Source organism: Vulpes vulpes, chromosome 13 (genome assembly GCF_048418805.1).
Source record: "Vulpes vulpes isolate BD-2025 chromosome 13, VulVul3, whole genome shotgun sequence".
Classification (NCBI taxonomy): domain Eukaryota; kingdom Metazoa; phylum Chordata; class Mammalia; order Carnivora; family Canidae; genus Vulpes; species Vulpes vulpes.
This window is the reverse complement of record NC_132792.1, coordinates 103,429,346-103,449,853: the sequence shown is the minus strand read 5'-3', so window position 1 is coordinate 103,449,853 and position 20,508 is coordinate 103,429,346. Positions and strand designations below refer to the sequence as shown.

General features: G+C 38.7%; 1 protein-coding gene across 1 annotated transcript in view; it reads left to right on the top strand.

The window, feature by feature from the left end:
- KLHL14 (kelch like family member 14) overlaps positions 1-20,508 on the top strand; it is a 99,663-nt gene that overhangs the window by 23,037 nt on the left and 56,118 nt on the right. Inside the window, exon 2 of the mRNA XM_025996934.2 lies at positions 5,685-5,806. Coding sequence (XP_025852719.1) covers positions 5,685-5,806 — 122 coding nt within the window. The remainder of the gene's footprint in view (positions 1-5,684; positions 5,807-20,508) is intronic.

Here is a 20,508-nt window from a genome sequence, read left to right as displayed (position 1 = left end):
CACATATCATATTGTTATATTGTATACAATTCTGACCATATCTTTAAAAAGGTACAGCAATAGTATGGAGATACTCAAAAGAGGTGAATATGATGGGAGGAAACTTTCTCAGAAAGAATTGAGGATTTTCGACACAGAGAAGAGAAGACATATGGCAACTGTCTTGCAATATTTAAAGTGCTGCCATGACACAGTTAGGCACTTGCTCTTTTTCTTGTAGAAAACTTAGATTTTCAGATCAGAATAAGGAGAAAAAACATATTTAACAAAACTGTCCAACATCTTTCAACAATAAAGGGGATTTGAAAAACTAAGGTCCATTTTGTTATAAATTGCCAAAATGATAAGAATAATTACCTATGGAAAAAAACTACTAAAAAAGATTTCTATGTTATGGAGAGAAGGGGACCAAGTCAGTGATCTCAAACCTGGCTGTATGTTAGTTGAGATCTACTGGAAGACTGTGAAATATTATTGATTGCTAAGGCATCTTCCCAATTGAATCATAATCTCTGGGAGTGAGGACCCGAGGATCAATATCAAGAATGTAAATTTTGTAACCCCTCAGATGAACCTGGTGCCTCCCAGGCTTGGGGATCACCAAACTAGATTACTTCAAAGTTCTCTTCTAACTCTTTGATGTAATGATTCTTAGAAGACTGCAGAATGTTTTCTTTAATAAATAAATGAGAAAGATTTGTAATCTGTAATAAAAGGAATTTAGTCTAAATGTACATAGGTAGCTCTAAAGTACCAGCAGACCACCTGATTTCTTCAACAGGTTAAAACTCTCCTTGCAATATAGTTAATGAAAACTTTTTCCATGTATCATGGAAAGGTAAACTTTATCTGGCCTGTTTCCCAATTATTTAAGTTCCAAATCACTGAAATATAAATAAATGAGACTTTACCGTACTTACCAGTATGATGAAAAATTTGTTTACACAAGGAGGTTTTAGGTCATCCTTCAATCATTCATCCCCAGAACCAGAGTATGTGAGCGCGCAAGCACTCACGCATATGCACACGCGCGCAAACACACACACACACACACACACACACACACAAATATGACACATGGTAAATGTTGGGCAATTACTGAGATGGAACAAAGGAGACCTTCAAATTCCATCGCCTTTTTAACCTTATCTTTTTCTATGCAAAAATCTAGGAAGGCAAATCAAAGGCATCCAAATAATGTTATTAATCATGACATACTAAGCCCTTTATCTCTAATTCCTTGTCTTTTAAACACATTACGTTGGTCTAGGTGGTGCTAAGTCGAAGACTGAAAAGGAGTATTTTAAAAATATTAACAAATTTGAAGAGAAAATATTCATTTTGGCTAAATCGGTTCCCTATGTAAAGAGTTTCTAAAAAAGTGTACCAGGTGTCCATGTGAAGGAACTTTAATTATTGCAAAAGGCTACACCTGTAGATTTTTCCTAATCTAAAATTAAACCTGTAAGGCTCTGCTGGAATTATTTAGAAAAGAATAATTGAAACCCCCTTCAGCAAGTTAATTCAGGTTCTCCTAATTTTACTTTTCTGGTTCACAAGGTATCTTTTTTATCGTGGTGTTTTCAAATTGAAGTTCACACACATCAAATAAATAGCATGATAATCAGAGGTTTCAATATCCAATACACATTCATTATTATCTGTCATTATTGTCAGTGTCACTATTATAATTGCACACTGTAAAAAGAATGGAAGCTTTTCCACAGGAATTATTCACATGTATTACTTTCTAGGAGTAATTGAATAGTTGACATTGCATTTATATCAAAGTAAAATATGTGATGGTTTTTCTCATTTGTTTTATTCTTAAGAAACCAAAAAAATGTAGAGTGATCTCTATTAGACCCCTTTATTTGGATCCAGAAAGATTCAGTTTCATGTAATGTTTAAATGTGTATTTTCTCATAATAAGGCTCAAAAGATATTCAATATGGTTAAAGTAATAATTTTCTAAGAACAGATAACAACTGGGTAGTGAAGTCCTTTTAATTAGCTTGTACTTATATACATGAACTCAACAAGAAACTCAGTGACAAATGTTACTTTTCTTTTTTTAACTAATCAGGTTTGGTATGTTGAAATGAAGCCCACATTGTATTGCTGATATTTACAGATTAATAGTTTACCTTAGACTTTACATAGAACTTTCACTTTATCATATTATATAATCCTCATGACAATCCCTGGAAGAGGTAAGTCAGATACTATTAATCTATTTAAAGATGAGAAAACAGAGACTCCAAAAAGCCAAGTAATTTACACAAAATTACTCTGTAGAATAGAAAATTTCGCCCTAAAGCATCTCCTGGGTGGCTCAGTCAGCTGAGCATCTGCCTTTGGCTCAGGTCGTGATCCTGGGTCCTGGGATTGAGCCCCACAGCAGGCTCTAATCAGTGGGGAGTTTCCTTCTCTTTCTGCCTCTGCTCCTCCTCCTGAGGGTACGCTCTCTCTCTTCCTCTCTCTCTCTCAAATAAATGAATGAATGAATGAATAAATAAATAAATAAATAAATAAATAAATAAATAAATAAAATCTTTTTTAAAAAAGGGAAAGAAAGAAAAGAAAATTAGCCCTAGAATCCTGGTCATCTGGGTCTTAATCAGAAGTTATAATAAGACAAAAAATTTAAAAATAAATTTGAAGTTTTCAAAGATCATAGGCCTGGGAACATTAGGAGGCCTGTGTTTAAACACTCTCCATGCCATTTAGCTTGACTATGAGAACTTTCTAACATCCCTGTAAATGGAGTTATTTCTGTAACATGAGGCTATTTCCATAGTCAATGGAGAAAATAGGTAGGAAACCATTCACATGAGTTCTGTGAGTCTCTGCATTTTTTCTTCTGCCTTCTGCTACTTCTCACATGCTTTATCCTATTTTTGGCTTCTATTTAATTCACCTTCGCAAGGTAGAGTTTTAAACTTTATTTAGACTTAAATAATATTGATAGTGGGTTAGAAAATCAAGTGACACAAGCTTTAGAAACAAAATCATCTGAGATGCCGCAATAAGTCAAATGAACATATGAATATAGTAGTGCAAGTTTAAAATATGTCTTCACTCACTAAAAGGCCATACACAATGAACTTAAAACACTGGTCCTTCACAGGAAATGCGCAACCAATGAGGGTCAGGTGGAATTGCCTTTCCTTCCATATAATCCTTCATCACATTCCATGAGAAGGCTGTATGGTTCTGAGACTTCTCTTAGTTTATGTGGAGGTTTTCATTACTGCTATACTAGGTAGCCCTTTGAATCATGTCATTGTTGGCAGGGGTGAAGGTGGTTACCATTTTCCAATTGTTCAGTGGCTTAGGTATTGGTAATCTCAGGCCATTTCTTAGAGCACAGATGGCAGTGAGTGGCTCTTCGGGCAGAGAGAACAGAGACTCTAGATCCTCTCCTCACCTCCAGAGATGGTCCATCTAAATTGCTGTTGAAATCACTAATATGGATTTGCCCAGGGAAGCTGGCCTTACCAATCAATGAAACAACCCTGCAAACATAGTTAAGTCATTCATTTCTCACCATTTGTCATTCATGAAACACAAAGAAGTACCTTTATTTAAACATTAAAAATAGAGATTTAGTTATATTGCTTTGGTCACACTACCACTTCACTGAGTCTTTCCTCTTCTGTCTGACCATAGATACTGGTCCTTCTGCCATCAGCCATAGTCTGGCAACAGGTAGATGTATCATGTCATGACAGCCACAGAATGGTGCCTGCCAGTCGAACAGGAAATGTCTACACATAGTAACAGACGGCAGCAACCTAAAAAAGAGTATTTGCTCTCATCTTAACTTGTCTTACACTCACAGAGTGGTTGATTCTTTGGACTATAATGACAATAATCAAATAGTCTTATCTTAGTTCTATTAACCATGCATTTAGGAGATTACATAGCACATCAGTTACACAGGTTCTCATTTCAGAATAAAAGAAAGCTACTTCCTTCACTGAGTTTCCATCGCCCTCCCCTCCCACCCTAATCACTGAAATCCTCAAAGTTTGGAGCTCTCTGCTATGATATTCTGGTCCAACAGGCATATATGAGTACAGTCCCAAAGTACTGTAGAATTCAAAGAAGTGAGGGGATGTTTGGTTTGTGACAAAATTGATATTGCAAGCTGACGTTACATTGGGCATTCTTCTGTAAGTACGGCTCCCCCTATCCATGATTCCCCGATTGGAGTTTCTCCAGAAGGTATTATTCCTACCGAGGCATGTACAGCGCATTCAATGGCACCAGAGTTTCATTAAAGGAATTCTCCTGTTCCCTTCCTTCACATGGAAATGTCATTAACTGTATTAAGTTAACTCTCCGAATGTTAGGTTCTTAACCAACAAACAGTGCTTCTCCACAAGGGCATACTTTGCCAAGCGTCCTTGAATCAGAACGACAGGCTGAATATGTAATAACCGATTCAGAGCCACCACCGCGGGTTGTGATCATAGTTAAGAGGAACCCTTTTGTATTTATTGACTTTTTCCTTCAGTCATGGCTGTTCCGTTTCTTCCACCACCACCTTCAGCCTCTCAGGTAAATGAAAAGTTCAATTATATGTAAAGCGACCGTTAAATCAGCAGGCCCCTTGTGGGGGTCTGGGCCTCCCCTCCCCGCTCCAATCGCAAGTGTGCTCAATCCATTAGCCTTCCCAAGGATCGCACATCCATCAGGTCATGTGTGCTGGCCAGGATGCATCTTACAGCTTTTACTGCATATGAGACGTTGCAGGCCTGTTCTCGGGAACTGCCAGGCAGACTGGGAATCACAGTCACGGTTAATAGCAGCGAATTGCCAGCTCTTGATGGGTGGGTAGTCACTCCTTTCAGTGGTTGCCCCCTGGGGGAGAAGGTAGAAAAACAGAGGGAGGGAATTAGAGTGACTTTGCACAGTTGAGCAGGTTCATGCCGCTGGATCAGTGGCAAGCATTGGCAGGGCTCCACTCTGGGGAGGCTCAAAACAACCTCACAGTCTCATTTTTACCAATTGGTGCTGCTGTGTCGCCAGTGGTGCCCAGGGATGAGGCCGGGCGGAGGTGGGGGGGTGCATGGGAAGGGGAGGGGGAGCTGGGAAGGAGATGAAGGCAGAAGTCTCAGCTAAATTAAACAAAAAGTCTCCTTGATACCAGGTTAACCTACCCCAGTTAGCCCTGTGCTACTAATTGTACCAAACTGGTACTCGAAGTTCCCTGGGTGATTAAAGAGTTGGCTCACAAACTCTCTGCATAACCTTAATTTTTTCAAGGTTCTTTGAGTGGAGAATGGCTTATAATAATGATTTTGACTAATACGATTTTTGACATGCAACTTTAATGCTTAACCTTAGTACAACTCCAGAGCATTTCATGTGTACTCAGCTGTAAAGAGTGATGATTTAAAGGGATAATATAAGAAAAAGGTCGTTCTAGAATGAACCTCTAACAAATTGCATAAAGGGAGCTTATTATTCCATGAGTATGGGGATATGCTGCTCTTCTGATCATTTTTCTGCTTGGTTCAAAAAAATTGTTGAGACATGAATGGGAGAAGAAACAGGAAAAAATGAAATAGAAATCTGCAAGCAAGGAACATTCTTTTGATGGTTATGATTTCGTCGCCACTAAAAAGGCTCTACAATAATGTGGTTATTCATCTCCTCTTTTGTTTTGGGTGAAGAATTCGCTCTAACAAGAAAATGCTGTTATTGGTCGGAGGCTTGCCTCCTGGGCCGGACCGGCTCCCCAGCAACTTGGTTCAGTACTACGATGATGAAAAGAAGACGTGGAAAATACTCACAAGTGAGTGCCCTCCTTTATTTATTTACCCACCTATTTATTTCAGCCTAGAGCTGTCTCGATGAATTTGAAAACGTGGCTAATCAAATTAGACATTTTATTGATTTGTTAGCCTTTGGAGGTCTGTTTATGTATCACAGGGGATTTTGAGTAAAAGACTAAATTAACATTGCAGAGGTGGCCAATTTGGTAGCCGAATAGGCCTAAATTAATCTGGCCTAAAAGCACTGCATGAGTTTGTGTCTCTATGACAGAGAGAGGGTGGTCACAGAATGTCCCAAAAGAAATGCCTCGGTTCTTTTTTTTTTTTTTTTTTTTTTTGCATATCAAAAAGTGAAAGGTTGGTTAATAGACCTAGTGAATTTTCTCAAATCGTAATGGGTGTCTGGTTCGTTGTCTACACAACTAACATTCATTTTGCCTTTCAGGCATTTCTGCTCATTCACCTTTAGTCTGTGGAAGTGGGTCTTAGAGAAACATTCCCCTCTATTCTCTGCAGTCCTGATGGACAGATATCCATGGCCTATCCCAGCTGCATTAAATCGTGCTTGCAAACTTCGTCCCGAGATTCTCTTCCTCCCCTCCTTAAAGGGTGATTGTGTTTTACAGCAAACCTCTTGCCTTGGGCACTGAGATTTGGAACTTATTGTTATATCGGCTATGATTCCCAATCTGACTCAGTCATGGAATCAAAAATCATCATTTCTTGAGTGCAGCCGGCTGTGTGCCCCAGTCCCCTCGTGGGCACGGTGACTGCACTGGTCAATAAAACTAAATTTTAACTGTCAAAATTGCCCAGAGCTGTATAGATAAAATAATAAATGAGTAATTTTGATCCATAAATCAAAGCCATACATTTAAAACCGACAAAAGAGAAAGTTAGCTTTTCTTATAGCATGTGTCTTTTAAGCAGTTATGTATTTTATCGGATTTTTAAAAAATCATTTCCTTTCTTCTTACTAAGAGCCCTTTAAAATAATAGAAACGGGACAACAGTTTGCCCATAAGAGCAGAAGAGGAGCAAAGACATGTGAGGTGGTGCTTGAAATAATACATTTTGGAGCTGGCTTACCCCAGTGAAACCGCCAGTAGCATTGTCCAGGAACTGCAACGAGAAAGCTCCCTGGACACCTCTATACTACGGCTGTAGTAAAGAAGTGGGGGTGGGGGTGTCACAGCAGCAAGCCTAAGGAGAAGGAAGAAAGGAAAACATGTTAGAGACCCTTAAAGTGGCTTTCATTCTCTTTTTGACAAAAGTACTGTTAACAGTGATTTGAGCATCTAAATGAGTGATGAAGCCTAATTTTTAAAGTAACACCAAAGTATCAGTTATCTGACCCTGATCAATAGGGAATGCCTACACAGAGTAAGACACAGATACTAGGAGGAGGATAGAAGAAAAAGGAAAGACAAAGATTCTTGAAGAGAGATGACAGAGACGGAGGCCAAAGGAGTGACCCTCATTCACAAGTCCCTCTGCTTTCCCAGTTACACCAGGCAAAGTCTAATTGCTACTGGTTTAAAGTCCTTCGTTAAAGACAAAAAGATTAATTAAAGCATCATGAGTAATACCTAAGAAAAGTCATGTTCATTTTAAACCTTTTTTGGAGACAGAGTGATCATCCAATTTATTCTCCAAACTGGGACACTTTAGAGCATGACATGTGGACCCATTGGTTATGCTAGGACAATAGTATAGCCTGAAACTTATGGTCAGCCTACTCAAATTTCTCACATTGCCTAATTTAACTCTTAGAAGGATGTAGTAAGAAAGCATGAATTTGAATCAGGCAGACCTGAGTTCAAATCCATGTCCATGACGTTGAGCAAGGCATGTAAATGTCCCAAGTCATGGCTTCATTTTGTAAGCACCATTGGAGTATTTTTATTTTATTTATTTGTTTGAAAGAGAGAGAGTGAGAGAGCATAAGCAGGGGGAGTGGCAGAAGGAGAGGGAGAAGCAGGCTCCGTGCTAAGCAAGGAACCTGATGTGGGGCTTGATCCCAGGACCTTGGGATCATGACCTGAGCCAAAGGCAGATGCTTATCTGACTGAGCCACCCAGGAGTCCCTGCCACTGAAATAATTTTTAAATAAAATTGTGTTTAGAAGTCATCCAGCACATAGCATGAACTCAACAGATTGCAGGCGTTATGACCACTATTGTAACAATACTGCCAATATGAGCACAAGGACTGTGTAGACCCTTATACCTTGGAGGCATCAGTCAACTCAAGCTCTCTAGGCAGAGAGGAGACAAATTACACTGCAACAGATACAGCACTTTGACTCACTGTCCCAGAGCCAGGAACCTAATTTTCCTATGCTGGATGTGGTAATCTACAGTCTCAGAAGTAGAGATCAATTACTGTCAGTTGATTCCATTCACCAGGTTTGAAATGAAAGGAAATAAAGACATTAATGTGTAGAAAAGTTCTTACAGTGGGAGCATACTCGAAGATCTTGAACCTCTTTTCCATAGTCAGGCATGCTTAGAGCTTTGAAATAAATGTCTACTCCACTTATGCTCTTCATTTCACTGGGACTTGTACTTTAAAAAATAGAGTTTATTACCTGCTGGGCTGTGACTACATGGCCCCAAGTGAAGGCATATTTTTCAGGTTTGTTGGAGAGATATAGACAGTTTATCTGGATGATTTGTATTTTTTAATTAAGACATCTTATTTGACTAATAAATAAGTCAGGCCACTGACAGATTTCCACACTATTTGGGCCACCAAAAGATAAAGGAAGAAATGTTTCTCATTGGAAGAGCTTCCCACTGCCATTCTTTTGACCCTGAAGGACCGTTGAACTTACTGGCAGAGAAATGAGGATGTGAGTATGACAGTTAATGCTAGCAGACAGTGCCTGACTTGGGGTCTGCTGATCTATTAAACAACTGTCTCCAGACAGACTAACAAGCTAACTAGCAAAAAGCCAAAACCAGAGGTCAAGCTAGGGCCTCTGAATCTTAGAATCTTTTGCCCACTTGGTTTGAGCAAACATTTCTCAGCCTGTCTCACAAACATGCTCCTTTCATTGGAGGATGCCTTCCACAGGGAGAGCACAGACACCCAGTGATGGGAGCCACATGGCCTACCCAAATCACAGACTAAAGAATAATGAAAAGAAAGACAGCCGTCACTTTCTTTAGATCTTACCTGAGTAGGTTACATTTTAGAATCACAGCTGAAAGGCTGTGCAAATAATAAAGTGAAGGGAGGAGAAGTGAGAAAGTGGATCCACATAACATAAAGAACACAAAGTCCAACCACCAGCCAGCCAGCAGGCTGGTCTACCCACACAGCAAAGGGAACAATCATTCTCACGGAAAAGACCGTTTGGGTAACGTGCTGACACAGATTGCATTATTATCCGCCTCTTTGGAAAAATCATTTAATACAACATTATATAATTAATGTTGAGAATAGGGACAGAGCTCTGTGGTCTTTCTTAGGAAAAGTACTAAGAAATAACATGTAAAAATGACTGGAGAGTCTTCCTGTCCCTGTAAAACGTTAAGTAAGAACAGTAAAATTGGCATTGTTTTTCTCTCGACTGTTAATAACAGAGGGGAAGTTGAGATGCACTTTCATTCATTTTTATTTTACAGTACTGCCTTTCCTGCACTTCTCACTCCTGCGCGCAGTCTCCCGTTTCATTCTTAACTTATTAGAAAGCAGTACAGGAGACATGAATACTAAAATGGCCAGTGCAAAAAAAAAAAAAAAACATGCCTCCTGCACTTTGCAGGCCCTAAATCCTTGGTGCAAAGATCAAGCAAAACAATTCCTGTGGCTACTTTATACTTTTTTTTATAACCCCTCTCTGATATGTCAAAGTTTTTATGGGGTCCATTTGAAGAAGTCGTTTACGATCCCTGCCACTGGTTAGCACTGAGGAGCCATCTCCTTTCTCCGTGTTCTCCATTGGCCAAGTCCTTCCCTGGTGGGGAAGGGTGTTTCCTATGGGCAGACTTCCTTTCCCTGCATTTCAGATGAAACATTCTATTTGTTAGGTGCTGGTTATTGCTTTCTGTGAGCAATGAGAGGGAAAAGGATTTCAAAGTAATAATCTGTCCTTCCATGTGCCCATGATGACTTCCCTTTAATAATATTAGGATGAAAACGAGAAGAACTAACATAGAAAGGCATGTTTCTTCTTCTGGCCACTTCAGTTCTCTTTGCCAGAAGTAGGGGGAGAAACCTTTTTTTCCTTCTTCCTTTCAGCTCTGTCCTCTACCTGGTAGTGCAGGGATTTGGGGCCTTGTATTTTTCAGTCACAGGACATAAAAGAAACTATTGTGCAGAGGTTTCCTGGGCTATCTCCTCTGATCCCTGGGGAACATTGAATTTGATCCCACCCATATGAGAGCAGTCCTGGGGCTGGGTGTCAGCAATTTCTTTTAGGATTCACAAAGATCAGAGGCTAGTGGACGACTTCTTCTTCTTCTTCTTCTTCTTCTTCTTCTTCTTCTTCTTCAAGAGAGAGAGAGAGAGAGAGAGAGAGAGAGAGAGGGGAAAGGTAGAGGGAAAAGGAGAGAGAGAATCACAAGCAAGTTTTATGCCCAGTGCAGAGCCCGACGTGGGGCTCAATCTCAAGACCCCGAGATCATTCCTGAGCTGAAATCAAGGGTCGGTCTCTGAACCAACTGAGCCACCCAGGCACCCTTTCATTCTTTTTTTTTTTCAAATTTACTTTTCCATAAATGTTGAAGAATAGTACCAACAAAGCAAATCTTGTATAAGACCATGTAACTTCAGTTCCAAAAGATGAATACAGATTTGATCATATACGATATCTAATAATTGCTGATCATTCAGGAAATATAAGCCTGCACACTGATACTGTCACCTAGACTTCTTTCCTTGACCTTCTATATCTTGACTTCAGTTTATTTCTGTTGAGGATATGTTGGAGAGAAAGTCAAGTTAATCAAAAGCTAACAATCATTTCTTATGATTATTTATTTAGAAAGAAAGAAGTAGTCAACCCAATTGAAGGCTTTATACCTGCAGGTTTCCTTTATTTATATTATCTTTAGATTTAACTGCACTAATTATTTAATTTTATTTATTTTCATTTCATTTCTAGAAAGGAATGAAGAATCCATAGATAGTACATTTCTCATTGCTGGAGAACCTCAGAAAACAGTTAAATGCTTCCAGAATGACTCTGAAACTGCCTGGGAAGAATTTAGACTTATTTACAAACTTCATTCCTTCGTGTAACAAGCAATTATTGAATATGATGAGATCGTCTCTCCTCTTAAGAAGCTAAGAAGGCAATTACAACAGAGAGTGTAAAGAATAGAGAGAGAAGGCTCGGGGTATTATGGAAGCACAGAAAAAGGGCCCCTAATCTAAATATAAGAGGTTAGAGAAGCTTTCCTCAAAGTGACCTTCTATAAAGTTGAAAAAGTGGGTAGGAATTATCAAGGCAAGACAGAGTTGGTGCCTTCTAGAAACTGACATGAATTTGTGTATCTATAGGAGAATCTGAGTCTGGGAAAGTATGTGGTGGGGCTGGAGGATTAACTAAGAACCATATTATATGGGACTTTTTCAAGGAATTGTTAAGATCAGTTTAAGAAGAACTCTGTGGAGTGACTACAGGACTCCATCGGTTAAGTGTCTGACTTGATTTTGGATCAAGTTATGATCTCAGCGTTGTGAGATCAAGCCCCATGTCTAGCCCCACATTGAGCCCTACACACTGGGCTCCACTGGGTGTGGAGCCTGCTTAAGATTTTCTTTCTCCCTTTTCCTCTGCCTCTTCTCCCTTGCAAAAAAAAAAAAAAAAAGTAAGAACTGAAACGTGTCTGTGAAAACATAGTGATCTAAAGACTTTATACTATAGCATGACAGTTGTTTTCTCATAGCTTGTTGGAACTTTTTATTTCCATTTGTGGAGTGATTGTTTCCATGACTTTGGACAAAGAAAGAAAGAGAATTGTGTTTGGACTTTTTAAATATGTTAGCATCTAATTTTACCTTCAATGAGCTCAATTCTAATTTGAGATACATGACTGCACATTGCTATATATCTTGAATTATTTGCTACTGTGTATTTATGCACCAGTGCATTAGTGGATTTTTCATAGATTTTTTTTTAAAAATATGTGTGGTGGTCACTTCCAAACTACTGTATTTCAAGGAAGTTGGGTACCTGGAAAAACTAGTTGACTTTGTTTCTGGTTTATACCTCCCTTGAATATAGCTATTGCTTTTTCTTCAGACAACAGCACATGTACAAATAATGCTGATGCTTTCTTTACACACAAACTGTGGTACTTGCTACTGAGTCTGGTATAAAGAAGGCATGAGTCATATGGGATGCTTCATTCCTGTGTCATTCCTAGGCAAATTGCAAACTAAGTCTGGCAAGCCAATGGATATGAATACTAAGAGATGAGATGATCTTGCCCAGTCCTCTCATTTTACACATTAATTTCATTCAGTCAACAAATGTAATTGATATCTTCTATGCAGCCATTGTTTTCAATACAGAGAAAACAAGGCTGAGTCAAAGCAAATATTATCATGCCTTCACCAATCTTAGAGCCAGGAAGAGTGGGGAGAACCAACATTAATAAATAATCCCAGATAGCAATATATAATAACAAAATGTGATAGTGATCTGAAGGAGGAGCATAAAGGTATAAAAGGTATAGAAGATCTTGTAATGAAGAGCCCTGATCTAGTTTAGCCTTCTTGGAGAATCTCACCAAAGAAAAGGCAGTTGAGCTGAGCTGAGAACCAAAGGATGAGCCAGAGTTAGCCAAGTAAAGATGTGAAAAGAAGAGTGCTCCAGGTTAGTTGATAGTAAGTATGAAGACCCTGTGGAAAGAAGATGCATGGCTGAAATCAAAGAGTGAGGGGGAGAAAGATGTGACATGTGGCTAAAGACATCAACAGAAACCAGACCATGTAGGCACTTCTACAGCAGGTTCACAAATTTGGCTTTTACTTTAAGTGACTGAAAGAAAGAAGGTGTCATACCCAGAGTCCCAGGATGATTTAGTGGCAGGATGAGGAATAGAACACTGGTCTCTGTATTTCCATCGGAGAGTGCTGCCTCATGTAGCACACCAATCTGTCTCACCAACAATTGCCATTAGTCAAGAATCCAAACAGATGAATGGGATTTAATCTCTGCTGACCCATTTCACTCAGGAAAATCTAAATGGATCCAAAGTACATGTCATAGTACCACATTCAGAGAATAAAACTAGTATAGGTTAATTGAATGAATATCCTACTCCTAGAGATTAAGAATATTATCTTGGCTTATGGACTAAACTGCAAATTATGATATGTAAGTGATAAAACTTGCGTTTGGCACTGAGGGGGACACTTGATGGGATGAGCACTGGGTGTTATTCTGTATGTTGGTAAATTAAACACCAATAAAAAATTAATTTATTAAAAAAATAATAATAATATTAACAAGCCATAGTTCAATGCAAATTTCCTGACATTTTAACTCTGCCTTTGAAGCAGTGTCAAAAATGAAACAACAAAACACCCCTCCCCACACACAAACACACACACAACCACATCTTTCAGGATAGATAGGCTAAATTAAAATATACACCTGGGCATTTGCTGACTGTGAGCCCTTTGTATGCTGCCTTCACTCTGATCCTTCTCATCTGCAAAGTGAATATTTTAATTCTACCTATCTCTTAGAGATATTGTGAGAATTAAATCAAATAATACAAATAAGGCTGTAGGCTCAGCATCTGGAAGATAGTTGTTCCTCAAAAAAAAATTCTTATTGTATTTTAGTCTATTTTGCATATAGCCAAATAGAGAAAAGCAGAAGATTGAAAATTTCTTTCTGCTCTTGTCAGCAGGAGTTTGAGAAAGAAGACACACCTTCCATTTAGAGTGAAATTTCTATCTATTTCTAGCACGGAACCATGTGTATCAGTCAGGATGGACTAGATTATGCTGTAGTAAGAAACAACTCCAAAATCTCAGAGGCTTGAGCCAACAAAAATTTTATTCCTCGCTCACACTATGTGTCCAACACAGGTTGGCAGAGAGCATTTGCTCAACAGAGTCATTAGGAATCCAGGCACATGGGGCTGCATCTTAACAAGTATTTCTGTCATCCATGCCATGGAGGAAGAATGTGCTGTAGTGTCTTGAACTGGCAATTAAAAGCAACATTTAGCATTTATGCTCAGTCACATTTTAAGGGGGCAGGGAAGCACGATCTTCCCCGGGTTCAGGAAGAAGAGAATCCAAGTGTCTGGTGAAGAGTAACTGTGCCTACTGTAATCTGCCCTACTGGACATTAAATATTTCATGTATTCTCCTTGCCATGATCAAAGTCCACTTGCCCCTCCACATAAGGCAGATCACCACAAATCATCAAGCTTAGTGATGATCTCTGGGTGATGAACAACCCTCCCAGTATCAGGCTTATTTGTTCTTGATCTTGATCTGGAAACAAACTAAACAATCAAATTACCTGGTTCCCTCCCACATCGTGCACAGTGATTGATTAGGGACAGGATCAGCTCAATAAGCATTTTCATTTGGGAAAATCATAGCAATTTAGCAATCCCACCAAACAGGCATTTTGAAGGATGCCTATCCAAGGTTGTGTTTCTTGATTAGGGCCCTCCCTGGTTCTGCTCATTTTCCTTTGTTCTCCATGGCCCCTGGTTCCACCTTATGGGAGATTCTTCTTTTTCCATTATCTTCTTTGGACCTATCTGAAGTGAACCTGAGACTAGCTCTTCTCTTCCTGGGAGTGGAAGAGTTTTTAAGTACCTTTCATGTCTGTAGACATTTAAGTCTCTAATTTTCACAGCCTCCTTTAATCCAGGCTGGTAGGTCTTTTGGCAATTAACTCTCTAGAAAACTTAGCTATCTTCTTATGTTTATATCCACTCCATGGCCAGTGACCATGTCCACAGTTCTTTTCTAATATACTTCGTAGATTGCTTTCTCCTTAGTTTTTTTTTTATTTCCCTTTTTCTCTCCTTTACGCACACATACACACACACACACCCACACACACATAAGCACATACACACACTCTAACGCCCCATATATTTATCAGTCTTTAATGGGAAGCTCCCTTTTTACTCTTTTTCCGGAGTTAGAAGAACACACTGGGTATCTCGTCCTTTATTTAAACTTCTTCTAAGATACTCTAATGTGCTGAAATTACTGTGAAAATCATATCTTTAACTTTGTCTTTGTCAGCTGAGTTTTAATTTACCTTTATTGCTCAAAACATACTTAATTTCGTGTATGACACACAAAACCCAAATCTTTTACCAGATGAGATTTAAAAAAAAAAAACAAACTCTTCCAATGCTGTACACTCCTAGATTTCTGGACCTCATTTCCTTTCACTCCTGCTTCTAAATGGGCCAGCTTTGTTTGTGAGATCATCTCTTTTCTGTAGATCTTGCCAAGTGCTACCAGCAGCAACCACTGCACATTGTCAACATTCTTTCTTCCAACCTTGGAGTGGAAGATTATTAAATAACCAATCCACTATCTACGTAAAAGCAAATAGTAGTTTTACCCAGTGGTGTTCCATGCCAAAACATGCATTTCCATCTTTCCACCCTCCAATCTGGGCTTCTTTGTCATCAGCCACTGTGGGCCTTCTTCATACCAAAGCCTCCATTAGTCAGATTAGGCAAGGTTAGGCTGAGGGGTCATAACAACAATTCCCAAATCTTATTGGCTTATTTCTTTTCATGTCACCTGCCTATGGTATATTTGTTGTGATCTCTGTCCTACTTCTTCGTATTCTAGTTCTCAAGTTCATGACATCTCCACCATTTGACTTGTCACTGTTGCCTTGGCAAGGGAGAGGACAGTTTCAGTCTGACTCTTGACGCTTCTGCTCTGAATTTAGCGCATCTTATTGGCAAAATAAATCACTTGGCCACACCTGACTTCAAAGTGAGTGGAAAAGTGCAATCCTCCCAAGTTCTCAGAAGGATTATCAAAATATTTCTTTGATAAGCCTAATGATTACAAACCACGTACCCTTAGATTCAACAAATAATTTGGTTCGCTCTTCTGGTCACCTGCAAAATTATCCCTGCTTCTCCTATGAACAATTATGAGTTAGAAGAGATAGCTCACTTCTCCATGCATCTTCCTGTCCATTCTTGTCTCGATGTGACTTCCTTGTCAGGACTGATATTTATTCACAGAAGACTGGATGCCTCTATATTAAAGGAAATGTTTTAAAATACATTCCAAATATTATAATGCATTTGGGGAGGAACTTTTAAAATTTTGCATCCACTCAAACAGTTTAACTATGTCTGACTTTATTTGATTTTCACTATTTCTCCTGCTTATTATATATATGTAAACTAGTACACGTCTACAATATAGATATACAAACATGTATATGGATAAAAAATTGGATAGATACACATAATTCCCATAGAACAGAATGGTTTTTATCATTTAAAGAAAACTCATTAAAAAAAGAATTGAAATGGCTTTCAAAATTACAACCCAAAAATGGAAAGATAATTGGGGTGAGTGATTATTATACGCAAATATCTCCATCAAAATAAAGGAGTAATTAAGGCAAAGTGCAAATAAGCAAACTGTTCCTTTTCAGATCCCAGAAATCATTTTGCACTGGAATTCAGAAGCAAATCTATATTTCATGACTATATGGCCAGATAGAAATTGGTTTTGTGTATCATACACAAAATGTTCTCACAGCTGGGGAATGATCACTCTCCTACCACACCTTGTATTTATTAATTACATTGTTTTTGATGGAGCAAGCAGTTGTATTTCATGGAGGATACCCTAAGACCCTGGCCACATTCAGCTGGCTTCAACAATGGTTTCATTGAAAGGGGATTGCTGAGCAGACACTTTCTTACCTCTGTGTCTGGATACTCCTTACAGCGTGTGCTAATTATTAATCCTACCAGCATGCCTTATTTGGTCATTAAGTCTTAATTTCTTTTCAAAAAAAATTAAGACTGAACTCCAGTTATTTAGCTAGAACAATAATCATTGTGAATTTCAAAGACCAAAATCTCCCTACATTTTTATGTCGAGAACCGCAAAGTGCTTTCAGAAAACCCTACTGCTAAGGCAATGATGTATCGCTTTAGCTTTCATTATATGTTTTTAATCAGAGCATGACTTCACACTAGACAAAGCGATGCTTTATGCATGGTCTCACTTGTTTTTGCTAAAATCTTTTGACATGATTAATTTTACTTTAATGCTTTTGTCTTGTTGTAATGGTAAGGATGATGGGTATAAACCAAGCAAAAATACATGCTTTTCTATTATAATGCCTCTGAGCATTAAAAATATCTTAGATGAAAAGGGAAAAAAAAATCACAGGAGACTGGTCCGACTGGAATTAAATTTCTTGCTACCTGAACACAGAGTACATGAGATTAAAAAAAATGATTCAGTCATTGTTTTTAGTTTTATTTTTGCTATTTTTTATGGCAATTTATTCATCTGTATGATTAGATCTGAAGAGGAGGAAAGAGATTGTGGCTCACAGATTTTTTGATCTCATTTGTCGCCTTGTAGCACTTACTTCCTTCTCAGTATTAAGGGACCAAAATATTAACCAATTTTATACAAGATGTATCTCGACCAGATGAAGGCAAAGCAGGCCATACCTTTCCATGGTGATGCCTGCCATTGGATACAAACTAGTTTTCAGCTATATTAATTTTCAGTCTAAAATAATTAATATAGTTTCCTTTGTCCAAATTATAGAAAAGTAGTGATAAAGATGATTTTATGAAGAAAACAGTAGACCATTCAGCACGTGAGACTTGCCTTGTGAGCAGCTGTCCAAGTATGGATTTTACCATCATTTTAGCTTTTTCTTTTTTTTTTTAACAAATTATGGAGTTGTTTATCCATATTACAGGAATATGACACTTTCCTTTTCTCAACACAACCTGTCCGCTTGTTTCACTTGCCCCCTAAATAAATCTTATTAACCACAAAAATATCGTTCAGCATTGTTCAATAGAATTTTATGCAATGATGGAAATGTTCTTTCAAACATCAAAGTCCAATACAGCAGCCACTAGGCACATGTGGCTATTGAGCACTTTAAATGTGGCTACAAGAGAGAAACAGAGCTTCCAATTTTATTTAATTTTAATAAATTTCCGCTTAAAATCACCTCCCGTGGTGAATGGCTTCTGTATCAGCAGCACAGTTCTAGATGACAGACAGCTTTGTGATGTTCATATTTACCCTGGAGAGCTGTCTGCCATTCAATCTTGCTGGCCCAAACCCAATCCCCTCTGTGCAAGGAAAAAAAAAAAAAAAAACAGGTGACCCTATGAAATGACCAAATTCAAAGAACATCCAAGTGAACCACATGCGAGCCCTCATCTAGGTCCTGAGTTTTCACCTTTTAATCTCTCATTCTCTTCCACAAGTCCCCACTTTCTCATCTTGGTTACTGTTATATTCATTTCTTGGAGCTGCCATAACAAAATCCCCAAAACTAGATGACTTAAAACAACAAAATGTATTGTCTCACGTTGCTGGAGGCTAAAAATCTAGTCAAAATATCAGCGGAGCCCTGGGCCCATCCAAAAGTTGGAGGGGACAATGCTTCTTTGCTTCTTCCTGGCTTCTCATGGCTCCTGGCAATCCTCAGTATTCCTGGGTTTGTAGCTTCATCACCTCCATCTCTGCCTGGTCTTCACATGGAATCCTTCCCTGTGACTCTTCTGGATCCAAATCTTTCTTCCCTCTGTTGTATAAAAACACCTGTCATTGGCTTTAGGGCCCACCCTAATCCACTCTGACCTCACCTTAACTTGATTACATTTGCAAAGACCCTACTTCCAAAGACGTTTATGTTCACAGGTCCTGGGGGGTTAGGACCTAAAGATATGTTTTCGAGAGACACAGTTTACCTCACTACCCCTAGCAAATGACCCACATAAGGAAAAAAAAAAAAACACAAAAAAACAGACACTATGTGGAAGGCACACATTCTAGTCACATCACTAGCATTTATTTACTTAATTCTTACAACACCACTTTGGTATTAGGCACTACGATTATTTCTACTTGAGATGAAGAAATGGAAACAGAGATATCAAGTCATTTGCTCAAGGTCACACAGATGGTAAATGGCAGAACCAAATTGTGTACCCAAATAAAGTTCCAGAGCCTGCACTCTTCTGTTTCTCATTACTGGAGTAAAACGAGAGTGCATATTCTAAAAAGAGTTAAAGGTGAAGCAACACTGGACAGGCACTCCAGCATTTTATGCAGAATAAAATGGAATATTCTCTGCACAAACTGAATACATTAATATCATAAATATACATATTTATTTGTTGAACTTTCCAGTATCCCCTTTTTTACTAATTAAAGAACAAAGGAAAAATATTGGATTGAGTTATTCCTGGGGAAAGTCATGCTAGAATGAGATAGCCTTCCCTTCTTAGAGACTTGCAACTCCCGCCACGGCTCTGTGTACCTCCCCACTTGCAGAAATAGTGATGGTAAGATCTGTGTGCCAGGACGTGATTTGCTAAGGAGGGAAAAGCTGTGCCGGTTCACTTTCTTGCTTGTCTTTTTCATTTTGTACTAATGACACAAAGGACCTCCTTCATCTGAAGTGTGTTGGTAAATCTCAGATCTTTGTTTCCTATCCAGTCATAAATTTGTTTGAAGTATTTCATGACTGTAATCACTAAGTTTACCAAATACCAGTAGCTGCTCTTGTGTGTTCATAAACATTTCCTAGGATTAGATTACTTCTTCCACTTTAGAGCTTTCATTTAAAAAAAAAAAAAAAAAGATAGAGCTTCCTTTTTTGTCTTTATCCTTGTCAAAAACCCAAGTCCTTTTGCCCACTCGAATGATAATCAAAAGATCTATGTGCAGATGAATTAAGGAGAATTGCAATGGTTACGTGCCTTCAATCTTATTATTAAATTTGCAAGGTCTAATATCTTACATTGTGTTTGTCACAAATACAGATAAATGGATTTCTAGATCTAGTCGGAAATAACCCAGGATGGTCCCCCTATTCCATGTATGTGTCTCTCTAATGTCCAGTTCATTTGTTAATCTCACATTGGGCTTCCATTGCCATCTTGTCTCAGCGCTGAACTGAAAAGCTTAATAGCCATGAGTACATGGTGAAGCCAGAAGGGTAGCGCTAACCAAGCACTTTCACCAGACAGAACAACCTTTCATGACCTTTGGAAAATTGTTAAGTTTTCCATAAAATACACATCTTTTTAAGAAGCACCTTCTGTTCTTTTTACCAGGTTTAGTCACTTACAAATATGATGGCCAATGCCTGATTCTATCATGATCTGAGGAAACCCAAAGATCAGAGCTCAGTTCCCTCTACAGCTCTGCTGACTCCATATGGAGGGAATTCTTTTTCCAAGCCACAGGCTGCACCCTACAGCTTCATACAGGCACATGTGACTGTGGGTAATGCAAGCCCACTGAAAGAGAGGATGGAACGGCATGAATCCACTAATACTACTGGAAAATAACTGGACATTTATTCTGCTGAAAGTAGGTTCGTAGCATCATCCTCATGCACTTTGCTTCCTTGAGCAGAACTTATGGGAAATGGGAGGGCACAAAGAAGTACCTTCTGAAGTCTTCTGAGTTTCACTTGTTTGCAGGGTCTAATATGTCACTTGACAGAATGCAAACACATGGA